Below are 22,480 nucleotides of genomic sequence, written 5' to 3'. Positions count from 1 at the left end.
CAATCTTTATAGCAAATAATTTATAATTACCTACCTGAGCGCTGACATATTTATTTGTTGCAGTTAACAGATCTGGTGAATCATTTCATGTTTTAAACTGACCGAACTGCTGCGTATAATTGATTTCATATAAATGTTCATCAAGTGAGCTGTGCATTTGTAAAAGCACCTTTAATTTAGTTACATTACAAAAGTCACATTTATGAAGGTCATGTCCAATAAATCTTTACTTGATAAAAATACAAAGACAAAAACAAATAAGAATTACTTTAATTTAATCAGTAAAAAGATGTAACATTGTTTTTGAAATCAGTAATGTTAAAATGGACAAAAACTAAAAAATTAGTCAAATCGGGTTCGCGCAGAGCAAGCAACTTTGAAAGTCAAAGTCACTAGTTTTAGCTTTACTACCAACAGAAAATCAAATTTTCATGGCTTGCTTAGATGCACATTTATATGAAATTGAGTATATATCTCTGATTGTCAGAGATCATCAACGATAATATTTCTTGCTTCTTCTTTGTGTGATAATAAATCACTCTTAATACATAGCTTGGTGCCTTAAGACATTCAGTGAATAAAACAATTCTTTGTAACTCTTAGTTTAAGGTAATACAAAAAATTAGAATAAAAATACACTCACCGGCAAAAAAGTGGAACACCCTAATTAATCAACAACAAATTTATTCCCATAATATCTATTTTGATGTATTTTAAACAGGAGGCTATTTTCGCATAAAAACAAATTTTCAGCTTAAAAATTTTGCTTTCTTAAATTTAGGTACCATTTGTACGGTTGGCTTCACAAAAAACGGGAAGTGTCAGAAAAAGTTCTGTCAAATTTTATTACATTTTCTTTTAGAATTTAGGTTAAAAAACTACACTTATGTGTCAGAAATATCAGTTATGCAAATACAAATACTACTGTCAAACAGACACAAATTGACATATTGACAAATTAAATTTCCAATTCACATTAGGTCAAATTTCATTTCCCGTTTTTTTTCAAGCCAACTGTATAATAATCAAGCAACCTGGTTAGATTTTATGTCTTTTGATAACTTTTAATTTTTTATTGTTGTTAACGTCTAATTTAAGTGCAGAACGTAAAAAATGCCTCTAGCTGGTGTAGATATTGCCCGAGCATTAGCTTTGGTTGAAGACGGTCGTAGCATTCGTTATGCAGCTAATGCTATTGGGGCTCCTCTTACTACCAGAGTTTCTACTGGTCACAGAGCTGTTAGAAGGTTTCAAGAGACTAGTCAGTTCACAACAAGACCTGGATCTGGTCGAAAAAGAGCAACCACACACTGAGACGATAGATTTTTAAATAATACTTGTAATGGTGTTCCGCTTTTTCTGCCGGTGGGTGTAATTCGTGGATATAAAACACTCTAAACAATTATTACTCAAGTGTTAGCTTTTGTTAATTAGGATATACCTACAGATTTTCGAGTGGCATCCAAACACCATTAAAGGATTTCACTTCAACATGATCGTGGTTTTGTATTACGTTTTAATAGTCATACACATTTAGTTGACAATAATATCTATTGATTATAATCTCTATCTATGTCCTTTCACCCCTAATGGAGTGTAGGGGGCTTTCGCCTTTCTTGGTCAATGATTAATGTGATTAAGTAGCCCAATGCAATTGATCTTAATAAAAATTTGTTTTATTTTTAAACGGACAATATGTTGGGAACATGATTGCGACTTAATTAGTAATAGTTATTTATGTATTAAGGGCGTAAAGTAGGCGTTTTATATTTGCATTGTTCATTTGGTCGTAGAAAAAGTATAGTATGCAACTCGTTTATAATAGTAGGTATATGGTGCAACAAGTTTTATAAACGACACTTTAGACACGAGTTTTATGTTAGGCACGAGCGAAGCGTAGCGGAGCGAGTGTTTAATAAACGAGTGTCTAGAGAAGTTTATAAAACGTGTTGCATACTATTCTCTTTCTACGACCAAATAAACAAATGAAACAAGCAACTTTTTTATTAAACGTTAATTTAAACACACAAACTAAATTCATCGAAATATTATAATATCGCTCGTACTGATACCGTAATATCTTAGGCACCAAATTGTTGGTGGTTTCTGCTGCCGCTTGGGTTACTTCAGGAGGCGTACGAATGAAATTTTCCTCTTCATTATCAGTTTCTATCAGGTCCATATTTGAAAAATAGAACGAATTATTTCACTGCAATGACGTTTTCTTTAAATCCGGATGCGAAACTGATAAACGTCAAAATACCAACTTGATCTAGGGCTAAATATGTCCAAAAAATTCATGCCGTGTTTAAAGAAACTTCGAGCGTGTTTAATATGCCGAAAACGCCCGAATGGACATCAAGTTGTAACTAATGAACAATCGTATTTAAAGTGACATTTTATACACTATTTGTCAGTGCAAAATGTGACACTTTAGAGAAGGAAGTAGAAAAAATTCTTTAGACACTCTTTTATTAAACACTCGCTCCGCTCTTACCTAGTAAAACTCATGTCTAAAGTGCCGTTTATAAATCTTGTTGTATAACATACTATTATCATTTTTTATCAAATGTTTCGTGTTCATTTAAAGTCTTGGAAACATATTATAACGCAAAAATAAAATCGAGTGTTATAATTATCGATTTATGTCAATATCAGACATCACTTGCAAAACTAAAATTTCAAAACTATTATTCAATGTTTTACTGCATTATATCGAAGAAATTAAAGAATGCCATGACACTAGTGCTAACTCTTATTTATTGCCGTCATGCTAAACATCTTAAAATTGTAGTAATGAACAATAATACTCTTATAGTATAGAACGAGTTTTATAAGGGTTGATTTGGCGCACGAGTCTCAGATGTAGAAAACGACCCGTAGGGTAGTTTTCTATAGGACGAGTGCGCCAATGCCCTTATAAAACGAGTTTTTATGTTATTTTTTAGAATTTGCACCCTTGTTTTAATTTTTAAATAAAAAAAAAATCTAGGGAATTTTGTATTAATTGGTAATTCAAGGCAACGGATGCAACTACATCTGCAACAGATGTTAAAAAGTAGAGTTTGAACATTAATATTGGAAGTTTTTTGGTGTAAATGACAATAGTACATACACTGAAATATTGATAAAAAGTTTCTTAGAGATCTATTAAACCACAAGTGCTTTAATAGATAGCCATAAACGACTCCAAATTGAATGCAATAATAGACCTATTAGAGACGCAAATTCTAAAAATATATTTTTATTCTTTCACAAATAAGAACATAATTTCATTTGAAAATTAAAAATAATAATCAATGTTAGCAACATTATAATCTTGTAAAACTACAACTACTTTTTTAAATCAGAAGTAATCATTTTAATAAATTTCATCCTACACTTTATTCTTATTTTGCGTGAAAGGTAAACATTCAATTATTTTTTATTTTTTTTAAGATGCACACACAGCAATATGATTATATTGCCCAGATCATTATCATAATATACCTACATTCAGTTTGTTTACATCGAAGATTTCATCGCACATATCGGATGTTTATTTAAATTTCAGGTCAAAGTTGGTGCTGAAGAGTCGATTGTGAACGCACCACTCGTGTAAAAATGTAAGATTTAAACAGCTGATCCGTAAATCCTAATACGTAGTATGTTCATAATAATCGACTCTTCAACGCCAACTTGGACCAGAAATTTAAATCAGGATTCGAACGTTTTTTTTTAATAAAAAAAGAATATTCTGCAAAATATCAAGATTGGAAAAAAATACATCAAATTTTAGGAGATATTAGAGTATATTATTTTCTGCGCAATTTTACTTCCGGTGTTTTCCTAGTTTGAGAGAACTCTGTGTAGATTTATTTCTGATATTGTAGAATATTTGAACAAAAGCTGTAATTTCTCGTCTCCGGCAAATTCCTCGAATGCAGTTGCTCGAAATCAATTGCTCGATTGTACTCGTAACTTTTCTCGAAATACAAGTTCCTCGAACTGCAATTTCTCGAAAATATTTTGCTCGAATTTATATGGTCGAAAATGTGTAATTGGAGTGTAATTAGTAATTAGTAATTACGGACTAGTCGTAATACTATTCCTCAGTTCACGATTCCTCATTTCTGTAATTTGTAACAGGAATAATAAAAAACATAAATTACAAATGTTTACCTTTGTTTTATTAACAAAAATTTACTTTTTACCTGAAATAAACCATCAGACTGAATCGATTCACGTTACCCAAAGGTAGTGCAAATTTTCGTACTGATTTCCATCACGATTCGTCGGAAACTGATGAGTTAGGTAAAGTTTTCCGTTTGTTGTTCTTCCACCCACCCATTCAATGCAAATTGCAACCCACTTAAATTTGTGTGTTCAATTTTCAAAAAAGGAAACAGGTAAATGCATTAATAATTACACAATTTACCATCGTCATCGCAACGCGTCCCACCAGAGCACCAACAACTTGGAATCGACTCTAGTGCTCGTAGTCATTCGACGTCGATGAATGGTGCAAGTGGTTCTTTACTACGTGGAAGTGCGGAAAATCGCCTGAAATGTCACTCTGAAATATAAACAAGTGGTTTTTCTCACGCTTTGAACGAGTTAATTTTGGTAGTGCTTCGTATGATTGTTTCTGTTGTGAGGTTCTCCGAGATATACAAAGAGGGTGAGCGCTTTTGATGCGGACCTGTCCAGAAAATTACGCCGAATTATCAGCTCATTATCTCATCAACAATGACATTTTGTTGCATGTTTTTAGAACGAGCTGTACTCATTATTGTGGTGATCTAATAAAACAAGTGGATCATTTAGAGATCCGGTCCAGTGGCCACCGCCTCATAGTTGAACGCACGGTAGTCCAATCTCATTTCCTCTTTTTTTTTGATAAAATTAAGCGAAAGCAAACTAGTGTGTGATAGGTGCGATGTCGACAATTGCCGAATGCAGTAAATTACGTGGAAAAGTTTGCTTAGTCACTTCTGTAAATAATAATTTTTCTACTAGTCCAGCAATTTTTTACGACACAAACGTTCTGATTTTCTGGGGCACAAACCATCAAATTAGGAGAAACTTGTTTGCAATTAACTTGTACTAAGATTGTAGCTTATTTTGTTCGCTGGTTGGGTTCGGTTTTATATGAAATGTCCAAACATCACCTGAATCATGTGATCTTTGCCTGTGCTTGGTGTCGTTGGGATGCTGAAACAACAGCTTCAAAATCATCAATTATGATTGCCATATTAAAAATTTCGTAAGGTAGTGATGTAACAGACTAATAAAACTTTCTAAAAATTCTGACAAGAAATTCAGTGCTGCCACAGACAAGTTAAAACGTTGAGTTTTTTAGTAACACCACCTTCTTTTCATTTTTTTTTCAGTATCTAGGGGATTTGGCTGTCATTCGAAAAAGCAAAATTTTGACGAAAACACAAATAATACAAAAGCTAATAAAGGAATTTATAACAATTAATCTCCAACTACAGGTTAATTTTTAGTATTTTTTATTTCAGTAACAAGTTAATTGTAGTACATATCTCTTATCTAGTAGCTTAGAATCATCTAAGGTGTATTGAATAGTAGGCATTTTAGATTTCTTATTAAAATTATATTTTTTACAATTTAGATCATCCATAAAATACTTTTTAGTCTTTTGTTAACAATACATATACTACGTAAACTTTAATTGGATTTTGGAAATTATATCTCAAATTATCTCACTATAAAAATACAATTTTGTTTCAATCCTCACCAACGAATTTTGACGATCTTTTAGTTTTGCTACAATTTACCATTTACCATTATGTGTACTTTATACAATAAATTTTATTTAAATTCAGCACTTGTTTACAATATGGATCCATACGGGAATGTTCAACGGTCTTGAGAATTTATTTCATTTCTGATCTGTTTGAAAGAGATTTTATATACAGTAGTTCTATAAATAAAATTTGATTGTTTTACACAGATATGAGTTATGACAAACGTAAATAAATTTTCTTGATTCGACCATGTTTGATTTCATGCATGAAGAGAATAAACATTGAGGTTTTATTCTTAAATTTAATAACATTACTTATTTTTGAATTGGTGTGGTGATAAATGTCGCTGACAATACCACTAGTGAAAATAACAACGGGAAACATTTTTGATAGACGTTTTATTGCATTATCCATTTATTTTTATATCTGTTATATTATTAGTAGTAATTCTTATAGTGCACTACACGTTTTTGCAATTATAATATTGTTTCACTGCTTTAAGAATAAATAGAAATTACTGCAACGGTAGTGATTATTTCGGCGATTCCTGATTCCTGATTGTAAGATACATTTTCCGTTCAATAGTACTTGTTGACATTTCTAAAGATGCCAAAATAACTTTGTTGTACAAATGTAAAAATATGTTTATTTTTAAAATAACAAAACTAAGAGTATTATTAAACATTGAGTTGTTATTATTTAAAAATGACTCCTAAAGAGTTTTTTAAACGGTTATTCGTTCAATCTGAACACGTTACTAATGAAATGCGAATGTGTGAATAATTGTTAGTACTGAACAATGACAAATGTGTAATCCTATACGTACGGAGCCCATCACATTTACTTAATTTCATGTTGTTTGTCTAGCCTTTTGTTCTCTTTTACAATACATAAATGTATGGTCTTTCAACCTTATCGGAATTATCATGGAAGAAAATTATTTCCCTATTATTTTTATATTAAATAAAATTAATTCTATTGATTGGAGTCATGGAATCATTTCCAGTAAATTCGATTACATTCAATAATTGCGTTTTCCTTTATTTTATTTTTTTTTGTAAATGGTGAGATATTTATAATTATGTATTTCGATTATTTTTTTATAAATCGTAGAAGAATTAAAGAAAACGATTTGTGGTGACATGAATTTTGAATAATCTAAGAATCAAAATTGGAATGAAACGTTTTAAATATTTTTACTTTTTTGAACTTGACGGTCATATTTTAATAGTATATTATGTTATGAGGAGCAAAAATGAAGTTTTATTTATTATAAAACCATTTTTGCTCCGAATAACATATACTATTTTTTCTTCAAACCTTCATAACAAATTATTTAAGACATGTTATAGTCGAGTCAATGAAGGTTTTTACTTCTTAATCCTCAGAAACAGCTCCGATTTTGATGATTTTTTTTTTAAAACGTGTGTATTCATATATTATTTGAAATCAGAAACATTTTGGTTGGGGCACGTAAATATTTATATTGTTTAAACAATAATTTGCTATTTATGGAAAAAATTCCGTTTTCCACGATATTTATTTCAAAGTTTTTTTTTATATGCAAACTGAAGTATAAAGAGTAGTTGTTAAGTTAAAATTTCTAGTAAAAAAAAACAATTTTTACATCAAAAAACATAATAAAAATGCAACATAAAACCAAATGCAGAGAACATTTTTTACCCATTCGTGTCTTTCTGAACAGCTTAAACAATGACATAGTTGAATCAAACATTGTAGTTGTTTTTAAAAATAAATTACAAAAATATCCTCTGGAAATTCATAGCCATAATTACAATTAAGTAGTGCTTATAGGCGGCCCGGCTGCGACTCGAACGGTGCAAACAGTGAAATACATCTGTTGGAAATCCTAAACTAAAGCTTGCTAAGTTAATTTCTGGGAATAAAACAGGCTAATGCCTCTATTCCTCCAATTAATAATAATAATAATTATTATTATTAAAAAAAGGCTATATTCTATCTCGTGATTCGGAAGTCACGTTAAGCCATTGGTCCCGGTCTATTGAGTTGGTCATCACGCCCCTCATAGATTTGTAAACCACTCCTAGACTGTGTAACAACATTTTCAACATTATTATTATTATTATTACATCTTAATTCTCCACCACCCGGCGGTACGGAAATGTTGCCGGAGTACGTACACTATTACGGATAATACTATCAAGTAATAGTACAGTGCTTATCAACATAATTACCGGCGTCTCGCCTCCACATGTTTCTAAGGATTAAGAAGTTTCGGCGATTTTTCGGCTTTATTGACTCGACTATTAAGAAACCAGGTAGGAATTTCAAATGATTTAGCTAGTTTACTTTACTGCCGCTCATCAGCGGAGATAATAACTTTATCTGCCACTTTCAGCGGAGATAATAACTTTATCTGCCGCTCGTCAGCTCGTTAGATGTCATGACAATGAAGTGACATTTTAGCATTACCAATGCAGCAGGATAATGTCATAATTTACGGACGTTTGAAGAAAAAGAATGTTTATTAAAATTTGTTTGATTTGGTTGTGGATAGCTGTATGTGCGTTTGTATCGTGCGTTCATTTAAATTTCCGGTCAAAGTTGGCGTTGAAGAGTCGATTGTGAACGCACTACGGATTACGGATCACGGATCAGCTGTTTAAATCTTACGTTTTTACACGAGTGGAAATTTAAATGAACACCCGATATATTAATATGTATTAATAAAAGTAAAATTTCCATTCGCTCAATATAACCCCGTCTTCAGCATCATGCATTATAAATAAGGATAAGTGAGAGAAGAAACAGACCATTGATGTTGTGTTACATATTATGCCAATCAGTAGTAGCCTATTTCATCACATGTAATTCAGTATTAAAAACTTGGAGCTTGCAAGCTTTCGAATACAGTTATTGTTAAAATTACTACAATATTTTGGGCAAATAGAACCATTTCTTATCGTGGATTAATAATTAATTATTACACTATCCATGTTACGAGTATAATATAACATTCACATAATATAACACAGACATATAACACAAAAATTAATAAATATTTAGAGCTGTCCGTTGCTATGAGAAATCTTTGGTGTTTAGAAAAAATTTCGATTTTACCACTTGTAATTTCAGCAACGGGAATAGTACCGCAATCTCTTTTTAAAAATTTAAAAATTCTGGATTTAGATAACACATTGGTAGTTGAAATTCAAAAAGGTATATTATTATACTCATGTCACATCGTGAGGAAGTTCCTTAACATTGACACAGAACATAATACACAACAAAGTCAAAATGCGGAGGCAAGACGCCGGTAATTATGTTGATAAGCACTGCACTATTACTTGATAGTAATATCCGTAATAGTGTATGTACTCCGGCAAAATTGCCGTACCGCCGGGTGGAGGTGGGATAGTGTATTTTCACTACATTCGTTTCCACTAATTAAATGGGTTTTATTGTAACGTGTAAAATCTTGTATATTTTATTTTGAGTGAACGTGGGTTTTAAGGGTTGCAGATATTTTTTTTTTTTCATTTCATACAGTAATAGACTAAAGACTATACGAGTATTATTAAATTCAAAATTATTTAATAAAAAATTTTGTATAACATTTTAACATGGAAATTTATTATTTTTATCGATACAAATATTGAAAACGCAATTGCTTAAATCTGAAATAGCTGGGTTTAATACATTTTCCCCAAAAGAAATTGTGCTTTCTGCTTAACTTTCTTGGGTTTCAATCGTGTCCTCGTGTCCAAATGTTGTTATTTTCTTGAAGCAACTATTTTGATATTTAATCTCGCTTTTATACAGAGAGCTTTTTTTAACTCAGAACATAGCCCTATGTTCAGTTTTAAAAAACGCAGTACAATGAATTGAGACATGGATTGAGAGTATTTGCTATGCAACCAATTTATACTCGACGCATGCGTGGTTGTTAAATTTTGAAATAATGTTGAGAATCGCCCTCAAATGTCACATGATTTATATTGACAAATCACAACTCCGAATTGTTTGAATAGCAACCAATCACAATTTAATTAAGCAATTTTCCCTAGGGAAAATTTCCGATATAATTGACCTAGGAAAAAAATTTTTCGGGCGATTCTCTTCCGAATATACCTCGGGACAGATATATATCGCCAGAAATTTTTCCTTGCAGTCCAACACTCGTGTTTGTCGCTCAAAATTACCCTCGGGCTAGCGCCCTCGTGTAATTTTCTTGCTACAAACACTCGTGTGTCAGGACTGCTCGAAAAAATTTCCGGCAATATATCTGTCCCTTGGTATAGTCCAATTTAACCCTTTTGAGGTGACGTCACGATTTCCTTCCTCGCTTTCTCTTTATTGAAACGACAGAAACAGAAAAAAACAAAAAAAAGGCACGTTTATTTCTTGATGGTCACTTTGAGGTTATTTTATGCTTCTGTCAATTTGACAATTTTTGATTTATTTCACTTATTACATTGATTACAAACATAACCTTTCGAAGCAATTCTCAACAAATTTGACACATTTATAGTTATTTATGATCAATTCAAATTTGTTTCTGATCCTAGCTCAAACATACGTAAAGTTACTAGATAATGACGTCATCGCAAAAGGGTAAAAATTGGACTATATATTATATATGAAAATTTTTCCGACTGATGGAATTGGTCTATCGGAATAAGTGACTGAAAAAACGTGAAGCACATTTCTCATGATCCGATTGGCATGGCATTATGTGCAATTTAATTTATAACAATAATAATAATTCAAACAACGTGTCTTTTTTTTAATTGTCAAGTAGCTATATTGACGTAACGTTGGTTACCTGGTGAGATACATGCATTGACCTGCGTTTTTTAAAACTGAACATGGGCTATGTTCAGAGTTAAAAAAAGCTCTCTCAAAATCGTATTAATATGAAAATGGGTAGCCGACTATAATCGACTGCTCTAAATTGAAATAAAATATTTTCAAAATGGCGACACTTCCGGAAATACCGGAAATCGACGCGATCTTTGTTTCTTTAAATAAAAAGGCCCCATTTTGATTTCAAATTTGGATTCCACGTTAAAATTTGATTTTAGAACGTCCTTTTGTCAATATTGATCTGTCAGCGTTTTTGACCTGTCATCTTTTTCGCAAAAAAGCTGGGTTGCAGGGCTTCATTAAAAAATTTATAACTCCTGATCCATTGGAAAGAAATAATTGATTTTTTTGTATTGAGTTCCTAAAGACTTGGCCGATCTTTTGCGCTGTTAGTGACATTTTTTTTCATATTTCATACGCCTACTGCAATTTTTCAAAATCGATAATCAAAAAATCTCGAAAACTTCAGCCTGAATATTAATTTCTGGTTGTTCCAGTTCTTTACAGTATCTCCCATGTAAAGACTTCTGTTTTATATTTGCTATAGTGTCAGGTATATTTGGCTCAACAATATCTGAAATTATATTATCAGTTATACATATTTTCACCAGTGGAATATTCGCTGGAATTTTCTGTTGCTAGGCTGCGAAAGTAAATATCTGCTATTTTATTGGTTAATATTTGAAAAATAAGAGGTGAATTGAATAGTCACTTAAAGCATTAAAAAAGGTGTTATCGCCAGCTCTATTGAGGAAATAATTTTTTAGTGAAGCAATTTGATTGTGTTGTAGTATTTCTAGATTTGAAAAACCCCTACCACCGTTTTCTCGTGGTAAATTAAATCTTTCAATAGCAGATTTGGGGTATGTTTACTAAATTTGGTAAAAAGAACTATGGTTTTAATGTTTATATTCTGTAAATTAGTTTTGGACCATTTGCTTATTTTTTATTATTTCATTGTTAAGTATCTATTATTTTATGCAGTGCGATTTTTGAATACAATTTCAAATAAAACAATTGCTTCATAAAAAAAAGAATATTTTATTCAAAAAATAGAAATTACGCCAAAGTGGCCTTAAAATTAAATTTTACATTTATATCTAGTGTCAGAAATGGTAGTTGCCATTTAAAAAAAATGAAGATTTCGACATTTTTTAATTATCAAATTTGAAAAATTGCAGTAGGCATATGAAACATAAAAAAAAATGTCACTAATGGTGCAGAAGATCGGTCAAACCTTAAAAAATTGAATAAAAAAAAATCAGTTACATATTTATTTACAATGGATCAGGAGTTATAAATTTTTTAATGAAGCCCTGCAACTTCGCTTTTTTGTAAAAAAGATGACATAGGTCAAATACGATGACAGATTAGTGTTGACAAAAGGACGTTTCAAAATTAGAATTTAACCTAGATTTCAGATTTGAAATCAAAATGCGGCCTTTCCATTTACCGGTATTTCCGGTAGTGTCGCCATTTTGAAAATATGTATTTCAATTTGGAGCAGTCGATTATAGTACGTTACCAATTTGCATATTAATACGATTTTGGGAAATCAGAAAGTTTGTAACGAACGCGCTACGTGAATTACCCTGTATATGTACATGAAATATTTTACATCTTCATATAAATTGTGAGAAAATACTATTCGCAAAGCGTTAGAGAAGTGGTTTTATGGAACTTCACTGGGCTCTTACTCAAAGCAGCCATACTGGTTGACTTCCCCACTTTTCCAAACTTGTTGCAAAATATATTATGTATTACCGCGTATGTAGAAAAATTACACGGAACTACATCCTTTTTTTGCCTAGTTTATACCTTTCAATAAAATAAATGAACTAACCAAAGTATGAAATTGTTCAGGTTATTGTTATTTGTTTTTCAGTGATTTTTACTGCAATACGTAGGTAAAGTTTGTCCAGCGAGAGATTGGTTGACATAAAAATTACTAAATTCTACGTAATGAAAGTAGTACCTAGCGCACGTAAAATTTGAAATACATATATTCTTCAAGCAGTAACATTTTTTGCCCTGAATGTAGAATTAATGTATTCTAGTGCATTTTGTGTTGGGTTAATTTAATACAATGTAAAATCTCCCAATCTCTCGATGGACGAAGTATATCTGTTTTCAAGTATAAAATAAAAAAAAACTTGAAGTTTTTTACGTCACATGTTGAGACAATAAATCTGAGAATTGTTTTTAAATCATTCTGAATAAATTGCAAAACTTTCATTTCAAAAATTTATAAATTAGAAATTATTAAAAGATACACGAAATCCTTTAAAATTTAGGAACTTTCAAAGATTGTATAAATTATTCTAATTAAGGTTTCGACTAGCTTCAGCAAGTACTCATTTTTTATTGTAATGACAATTTAATGTAAATAAAATTGTGCTTCTGGGGGTTTATACTCGTATCATTATTTTATGTGGCCAATCATAAGTATTGTTTATCTGATAGGTAAAAAAAATGGACATGAATTAATTGATATTGAATTTTATTTTTATTTTGATGTAAACGTAATTGTCACCCTTTTAAAGAATGCATTCATTAGAGAAATTTAAAAAATAAAAAACAAACTTGAATTACAAATTCCTTCAATGTAATTAATTTCCTTCTATGCAGACCATACGGAAAATGATAACTTAATCAACAGGTAACGATCACTGATAATATTATCGGTATTATTTCTACATGTCTGTTTTTTTTTGTTGTTGGAGAAGATAAACTATTTTTTTCCTAACCCAGGGTTAATAATGAAAAACCGTCACCTAGCAACGAAAAATTGTCGCACATTTCATTGTTTAACGTTTACGATTTTGATAGCAACCGTTTAGAAATGACAACTCGGATCCGTCGCATCAGACAAAATAATTGTATTAATAATTATTATCAGAAAGGGTTTTAACGTATCTAGTAGTGAAAAAATAGTATACATATAAACCACGGTAGAGAAGTCCCTTATAGCCATCGCGTTTTACATCCCTCGGCGCGCCTCGGGATCTAATCTTGGCGCTCTGGCTATAATCATGAACTTCTCCACCTTGGTGCATATATAATACCTATATTATTAGTTCCCACTGAGAAGATGCGTTGCTGTATAAATTTCTTTACTGCTATGACTACACTGTACAGCAAATATTCTCTTTTCGGTTTTTAACATTTGCCATTCATTAAAACTCAATAAATCCTTTCAATTTCAAAATATTTCATGGAGGTTGTCTTAACATTGACCTTGAATTAATTTGAAGGTTATTTATTTATCGTTAAAAGTTTGCAAAAGCATCACAACAATATTTTAAGAGACCAACATGCATTCTATATGATCTAAGAATTTGTATTACTGAGAGAATTTAGAGATTTAGTCTATCCCACCTCCACCCGGCGGCACGGCAATTTTGCCGGAGTACATACACTATTACGGATATTACTATCAAGTAGTAGTGCAGTGCTTATCAACATAATTACCGGCGTCTTGCCTCCACATTTTGACTTTGTTGTGTATTATGTTCTGTGTCAATGTTAAGGCACTTCCTCACGATGTGACATGAGTATAATAATATACCTTTTTGAATTTCAACTACCAATGTGTTATCTAAATCCAGAATTTTTAAATTTTTAAAAAGAGATTGCGGTACTATTCCCGTTGCTGAAATTACAAGTGGTAAAATCGAAATTTTTTCTAAACACCAAAGATTTCTCATAGCAACGGACAGCTCTAAATATTTATATTTATATTTATGAATGTCAGTTAAAATTGTTCTATCAAAATATAACTTGTAACTGTCATTTTCCAAACAACTTTCTGGTGTATAACTATAATGTGGTTGTGTATTCTTTAATAAATTGAATTTAACAGCTAAATTCATGTGTATAATTTTAGCGAATATATCGTGTCGTTTTTTATATTCGCTTTGAGCCAAAACGGTGCAAGAAGAAATAATGTGTTCAATTGTTTCCCCTTCAGTTCCGCAAATCCTACATTTATCAATTATCGATTGTAAACCGCATATGTGTTTTTTATAATTTCTAGATTTATTCTTAACAAATTATTATTGTATAAAAATGAAATACTTCTTAATTAATGTCCAGTGCTTGTTAATAAAGTAATGAATCTCTAGTGTAATGAAATATTAAGTTAAATTCCATCATCTTGGGTTACCGTATGACTACGACATATTAATATGACCATCAAGCGTTATGGGTTAAATTTCATGACAATACAAATTCCTTTGCACAAATGAAGATTATAACGTCCATTATCAAATCTTTACCGTGGTGCAGTATGTAACAAAAAATTATTCTATTCATAAATAAAACACCAATATGTAGCTCAAATTTTATACCAGCTTCCTGCTACACGCGCATTATTAAAGCATTTTTTCATTCGTTAATTAGAAACTGTTTTCAGAAATATGGAAGCTTATTTTTTCTAACATCCTAAAAGCAAATAATTTCACAAAGCTTGTTTGCTGATAATCTTATCATACATTATGATTAATTTACATTCATATTCTTTTATTACAGCCTTAAGGTCATATCACATTGATATAAAGAATTAAACGAACATTGAAACACATGCTAAAAATAATTCTACACAAATATGATTTAAGTGCAAAGTACGAACAGCAACCTGTTCAAATTTTGAGAACATCTCAGTTGAACAGGAAGGTACCGAAGTTTTTATTTTGTACATAAAATTGTTAACAATGGTAATGTAAATTTTGATCGATTTATTTAAAATAAATGATTTGAAAAGTAATAAATTTTAAGTGTCCTTTACTCTGTAACGTCTACATAATCATTTGTCATACAGCTGTCTATGTCGATAATAATTCACAGACACGAACAGTGATTTATGTTTGTAACAGACTTAATTTCTTTGATTACATCTCTTCTCATTTTTGGGTTATTAAGTTACCTCACTTGATGTAACAGAATTCTAAGGCAAATGCAAATGTCCATCCTATAAAAATGATGTTGAATATCTTCCTTGTTGTAAAAGTCTTATCTTAAATTTTTAATAGAACCATTTGTAATAATCCTCAAAAGCTTAAATTAATTTAGCACATAAATTCGAGCCTTTATCGTCCCCTTTTTTGTTATTACACTAATTACATTTTATTATTTTGTTTTTTAATACACTTCACCCTAGTGAAACCTTCTTCATCACAGTCCACTCTTTTGATAAATTTCACTAAAATCCTCAATAGGACGAGCTTTTCAATGGATGTAAGATCCATTTAAAAAAATATATTTCATAATTTATCGCTAGTACAATTATAAAATTTTCAATGTTTGAATCAGTCTACAATGTTTTGTGATTCATACTGCTGCGCCTATTACCAAATACAAAACGGATGTCCTCTCTTTATATGGAGTGGTTCAATGAATGACCACTATTCATTTACAAGGCACGTTATGCACTTAAATCTCTTTTTATAAAATAAAAAAGACAAATATAAAGACAGATTGAAATTTATAATTACATAAGTACAGCTCGGTCCAGTTTGCTACTGTACCACTGTCGCTTACTCCTCATGACTACGTGTATCTCAGTAAACATAAAGAAATTTAACTCCAAGTTTACTAACCCATTAGACATTAAAATTAAATTTAAGTAGCGCTACTTCAAAGTAAATATGTATATGTAATGTACGTCAAACATGACAGCATTGTCTTGTAACCGTGTAATTTTATCTAGTGTTGCTGTAAATAAAACGAATGACTGATCAATAGTAATAAACATTCATCGATAAGTGTAATATTAAAGTTACGTTTAGCGTATAAAATATTCAAGTACCTGTCCAGTCACTTGCGTGCTTGGTGCTGACCCAACAAATAGAGGACGTCACTTGCTCTAGTGTTTGTATTCATCTCTACAAACAGATTGATTACATGATTGTAATAACTGTTTCCCAACACTATATTCTAAATTGACTATCGATCCTCGTTGCGTTTCTACACGAAACTGTCCTTTAATTTGAGTATTGCCTTTGAGAAATAACTAATAATCGGATGAGTCAGTCGTAGAGACAATAAATGTAAGTGTTTCCTAATCGAAGAACCTTTTCATTTACGAAGCCCAGTCCCGAATCAGACTTTTTGAAATGTTAGAAGTATGTATCTGGATAATTGACTAACTGATTAGACACACTGATTTGCCCTGGAAAAATCCACATAAATTGTTAATTAAAACGTGTGTGTTGACACATTCTCATACATGTCGTATTCAGGCATGGTTAATCGTTATAAAAATTATATTAATTTTTTTTGTTGCAGATCAAAAATGAGTGCGACAAACAAAAGAATGGATTTAACACGAACCACCAGCTTTTGCCCTCCCCCGGAAACAGTTCTACTGGACAGCGTCAAGAAAAACGACACAGAAACAGTAGAAGTTTTAATTAAGGCTAATAAGGCACTGTTATCGTACAAGTATCCTTTTACTGCAAAAACAATTGTGGCGACAGCTTGTTCTGAAGAAGGAGTTCATCCGTTAACAATCCAGACTTTGATAGAATTGGGAGCCGACCTCGAAGGAGATGCTGAATACAAACCTGTACACTTAGCCGCCCAAAACCCCGAAAGTGACATTCTTAAAACTGTAATAAACTACCTCAAACCTGGACAAATCAACGATACAGTTGAAGGAAACACACCCTTACATTCCCTGGTTAAATGTCAAAGAATTAAGGAAAACGACGCAATTTTTTGTGAAAATATCAGGTTATTGTTAAAAAATGGAGCTAATGTTAATCATAGTGACAATAAAAATTTGTCGGCCGTCTTTTGGGCTGCTAAACATGGCTACAAAAACGCAATCAAAACCATCTTAGAAGAGAGTGTGGATCATGTAGATTTGGATACTCATAAACTTCGAAATCAAAGTGCAAGAGACCTCATAAAAAATAACAACCTTTATAGTGGGCCATTACCTGAAAAAATCCTGCATCAAGCTCCTGCAGAAAAACTCTTTTCTCTGTTGAAACTGTCAAAAGAACAAGAATTTGTCGCCTACTTTAATACGTTGTCGTTGACAAACCCAAGCGACTTCATCAATTTGGATGATGGAACCTCGACGATGCTACAATACGGTTGTGAAAAAGGTTTAAACAAAGTTGTCAGATACCTTCTGGATAGGGGTGTCAACGTCAATTTAACCGCAAGGAACAACGAAAAGAGACCTATCGAACTGGTTGCCGAACACGGTTACTATGAAATTTTTCGAATGTTATTGGATCACTCAAATGTAGAAATCTCACCAAGTATTTTGTGTTACATTATAAAGCAATCAGATGAAACAAAATTCGACAAAATCAACCACGAAGAATGTTGCAAGATGCTCCTGAAGAAACTGGAATCGAATAGAGAAATCGTAGATGTTAACGGAGAAGACACCATGAAAAATACTCCTCTTCATTATTCATTACGTTATGCCGACGAAGAGACTTCGCAGAAGCTGTTGAAACTGGGAGCATCGTTAGCTTCTAAAAACGACTTCGATATAATGCCAATCGCTGATATAAAACCGGAATTACTCGAAAAACATCTCGACGAATGCGTCGAATTTAATGTTAAGAACAAAAATGACGAAAAGCGAGATTTTGAGGTTACTTTCAACTACAGCAGTTTAATTCTGCCCAGAAAAATGAAAAAGAACAAATTTGAAGAATCTGATCCTGAAGGTTGTGTTTATTACGACAACATCGGACCTGAAACGGAAGTGATTGCGTACATGAGCCAAGCTCCAGAATTCAAAGCTTTACTCAAACACCCTGTCATCGTTAGCTTTTTATTCATGAAATGGCACAAAATTCGGTTGTTGTTTTACACAAATTTATTGTTTTATATGTTGTTTGTTTTATCTTTGATTGTTTATATTTTTACTTACTATGCCAATTTTGATAGAGAAACTCCCTCAAATTTTTGTTTAGCACTTGGAAAATTATCTTGGTTTGTTCTCAATTTAACATTTTGGATTCTCGTGCTAAGAGAACTTTTTCAAATCACTGTTTCACCAAAAAAGTATTTCACAAACTTCGAAAATTACGTTGAAATTATTTTAGTTGTAACAACTGGTATGATTTTATACATAAGCTCGCCCACAAATGATACCAAGAAACAGTTAGCTTCAATAGCAATTCTTTTGGCCGCCTTTGAGTTAGTCTTGATGGTTGGACAACATCCAAAACTCTCAACAAATGTAGTAATGTTGAAAACGGTTTCAGTTAACTTCTTCAAATTATTACTATGGTATTCGCTGCTAATCATAGCATTTGCACTTAGTTTTTACATTCTGTTTGCCAAAACTGAATTACCGAAAAGCATCAATGGAACAGATGCAGATGCAGATGATGAAGATGATGAAGATGATTCGTTCATGGGTCCTGGTAAATCTCTTTTCAAGACTATAGTCATGCTGACAGGTGAATTTGATGCAGGTTCCATTAATTTTCACACCTACCCCATCATCAGTAAATTGGTTTTCTCTCTATTTGTTTTTATGATAACCATCATTTTACTTAATCTTCTAAATGGTTTGGCTGTGAGTGACACCCAAACGATCAAAAATGACGCCGAACTAGTGGGACATATTAGCAGAGCTCAACACATCTATTACGTTGAAAGTATGCTCGTTGGTAATATTTTGCCAACTTCTGTCATGAAAATTTTACAAAGCTTGTTTTGTTGTTTTCCCTGTGATAGAAACATGACTTATACTTTTTTTAAACCATTAGCTAGAAAAGTGTGTCTTTTCACACATTCAGGAAATTATCGATTAACCGTCTTACCTAATAATCACGGGAAAATATATTATGAATACAATCCAACTATGAAGAGGAAGTCTAGTTCTCTTACCACCTGCACTAGGTCTTGTTCGGATACGTATCTTGATAAAGAAACTGTTAAAAGGATTAATAGTATTGTTAAATGTAGAAGAGAATTAGAAGAGGGCCCTACTGTTAATAGCGTTGAAAAAATATACTTGGAAATTGATAACTTGAAGAAGAAACTAGATGAAATTATCCAGTTAGTTTCAGCAGCTACCACGGACTGTTAGTGATTTAGCCCTCTACGGATTTAGCAGAGTTCCAAGTCGCCATATTCAAATCGCAATTTAGCACCGAAAATTAAGACTGACCAATGTAATTTCATAATCATAACCTAAAGAATCAGATTTTTTTTAATTTCAAGTTTGGGAGTTAATGCAATATAATAACTGGCAGGTTACATTTTTATAATAGTTTGGTTGAAGTTTACCCACTGCTTTATTACGTAAAAATATTGTAATATTGGGTGATATTCATAAAAATTAGTATCTACTTATGAGCAAATACAGGGTTATTCTAAATGATTGTAGTCGAAGTAGACCATGCCCATGTTATTACATTTTTGCCGCTTTCATGTGAACTGTCAATTTTGTCGCGGTGATGAGAATTTTATTTATTGTTGTTAAATTACCGATTGAATTCAGAAATATTGAGTTGTTTTGCAACCAATTTAACTCCAGTGTGTGCAGTGTGTACTCACTTATTCACATCATTTTGATGTTTTTTTAATGTGGAGCGGCAACCATAAATTTTACATTCAGTTTTCACGCCTACTTCGACTACAATCATTTAGAATAACCCTGTGGGTACTTAAATCAGTATTTACGATGTAGTTAAAAGTATCAGTTCAACGTAAAAGTATATATTTGAATCAATATTCATAAAGAGATGCTTGCCCTTATGAGCAGATACTTACATCATACATAGTTCTTTGATTTTTTGGTATGACAAGCATAGCCTACTTTAGTCAATTGACTTATAATGAATAGCAGACTTATTTTTGTGAGTAACTTCTCTATTTTAGTAGGTATTTTATGAATATAGACAGTAGTAGAGATATTTTCATATTTGGTGGCGGAAACAAAAGACTGAGAAATGTCACAAATTTGTATTGTCAGTGTCAAATTTCTCAAAGACGTTCGTGATTTCGACAGAAATGCAGCAAATTGGCAATAAGAAAGTTATTCATCGTCGAACTAGAGAAATAATTTGTAATACGTTTGATTATATGAGAATAACTTTTCCTTTTGAAGCACTGACAAAAATTGGTTTCCTTAGAATTTGTTTTTTCAATCTATTTAGCGAAAATTTAAATTTACCTAGACATTCCTTTTTACAGCGTTTATGACAAATTTGACACTGACAATACATTTTTGTGACATTTCTCAGTCTTTTGTTTTCGCCACCAAATATGAAAATACCTCTAGACACTTATCTTTCTATGATTTTCTAAACATATGGTAATGGTACATTAAGTACTAGCATCTCCTTAAATTCTGCAAAATTATTTATTTACATTTTATGAATTATAAGTACCTATAAGTATGTTCTATTTTTAATGAATATCACCCATTGTTTTCTTCCATTTTTTAATATTATTTGTGGTATCTAACTGTATGTACATAGGTAACACGTTTTATATTTTAAAATAAAATTAATGCTACTTATTAAATTTATTAGATACTAATTTGTTAGAATTTTATTGTTTTTAATAAACATTCTGTACACAAAATTTTCTACATGCTATGCAGTCATTGTTAAATATAAAAGTGTTGTGTAATTTATATTTTATTGGTTAGACAATTTCACATAATTCCGATTTTTTATTCACTTGTCATTCTTATTCAGACTTACAAAAGCAAAAATTGTAACTTGATAATTGCACTATTTGCCCTGTGATATATCGGGCGTTCAAATGAAATCCTGGGCTGGGGAGGCATTGGAAACCGTCAATTGTTGTGCTTTTTTAAAGCGTAGATTAATTGGTGCATGTTGACAGCTAACCTAAAATTTACAGCCAAAAAAGAGTATCTTTTTTCTTTCTTTGCAATGTTTTACATTAAAAATAGAGTAACTTAACGATTCCTATTCTGCTGAAAACAGACATGTTCAATTATGTCCCGATTAAACATAATCAAATGTCATTCGTGTCAAAAGGCGGGAAATTCAAACTTTACACTGTTCTAAACGGTTTAATTTTTCCAACGCCTACTCAGCCCAGGATTTCATTTGAACGCGCGATACTTATTAAATGTAATAGTATTTAACATTACTAGCATGGTAAAAAGGGTTTTTACTGGCGACAGAAGGATATGACTGGAGAGCCGAAGGCGAGCCAGTCACCTTCTGAAGCCAGTAAAACCCGTTACCATGCGTGTATTGTTGAATATTTTATTTGTTCCTCACTTGTAAATAGTTATACAAACTATTAAAAATTCCGGTATTTGAAAAAAAAATCGTATGAGCTTTACACGTATTGCTTTGGAAACGCACATCACTCATACGAGCACGGCTGTAAAATTTTACTTGCTAGCCAGTAAAATTTTACATGCTTGCTAGTATAATTTTACATGCTAGCCAGTTAAGAGACATTTTCAAGGTGAATACAGTGACTTGATAAACTGATGTTTACAAGTAGGAAACAAATAAAATAGATAATTATAATTAATTAGTCAATAAGCTTATATATTATCGCAAATATGTCCTGTTTATGAGCATTGTGAACGTAGAATTTTAAAGAATAATTACATAAGTAAAAAGTGAAATAGTTTATCTAATTACAGTGTTAATATGTAATATCAATTTCGCCTTATTGAACATCAGATTGTTTCTCTAATTCTTAATAAATGGAGGTCTTGAAATAAAATTTAATCTTGTTATGGTGCATGTCACTAAGTTGTTGAAAATAACTTTTTTTGGCAGACGAAATCTTGAATTTTTCTAAAATTGATTGTTAAAATCATAACCAGTTTTAAATCTTTACATTCGTGAAATGATAATTGATAGATCAACTGTTCTGGATTTGTAACTACGTGAGCTGAC

At 31.5% G+C, this 22,480-nt stretch overlaps 1 protein-coding gene and 1 long non-coding RNA gene across 3 annotated transcripts; one reads left to right on the top strand and one right to left on the bottom strand.

The window, feature by feature from the left end:
* Positions 1 to 3,710: 3,710 nt before the first annotated feature.
* On the bottom strand, positions 3,711 to 4,518 carry LOC138132591 (uncharacterized). The gene is made up of 3 exons (XR_011160113.1): positions 4,409 to 4,518; positions 4,162 to 4,350; positions 3,711 to 4,112 (listed from the first exon to the last, which is right to left on the bottom strand). It is a non-coding gene; the product is annotated as an uncharacterized lncRNA (long non-coding RNA).
* LOC138132588 (transient receptor potential cation channel protein painless-like) lies at positions 4,482 to 21,878 on the top strand. 2 transcript variants are annotated; one of them, XM_069050148.1, is made up of 2 exons: positions 4,482 to 4,660; positions 16,887 to 21,878. In XM_069050148.1, exon 2 carries the CDS (start codon positions 16,894 to 16,896, stop codon positions 19,666 to 19,668), a length of 2,775 nt encoding a protein of 924 aa, XP_068906249.1. In that variant the 5' UTR covers positions 4,482 to 4,660; positions 16,887 to 16,893; the 3' UTR covers positions 19,669 to 21,878. The 2 variants fall into 2 exon arrangements, with proteins under 2 accessions (XP_068906249.1, XP_068906250.1); XM_069050149.1 differs by lacking the exon at positions 4,482 to 4,660 and adding an exon at positions 4,828 to 4,847.
* The last annotated feature ends 602 nt before the right edge of the window (positions 21,879 to 22,480 follow it).

This window comes from Tenebrio molitor, chromosome 6 (genome assembly GCF_963966145.1).
Source record: "Tenebrio molitor chromosome 6, icTenMoli1.1, whole genome shotgun sequence".
Classification (NCBI taxonomy): Eukaryota; Metazoa; Arthropoda; class Insecta; order Coleoptera; family Tenebrionidae; genus Tenebrio; species Tenebrio molitor.
Note: the sequence above shows the minus strand (reverse complement) of the source record. Positions and strands in the feature narration are given on the sequence as shown.

Coding starts and splice junctions, on each gene's coding strand:
- LOC138132588 (XM_069050148.1), top strand. CDS start 16,894: ATGAGTGCGACAAACAAAAGAATGGATTTAACACGAACCACCAGCTTT.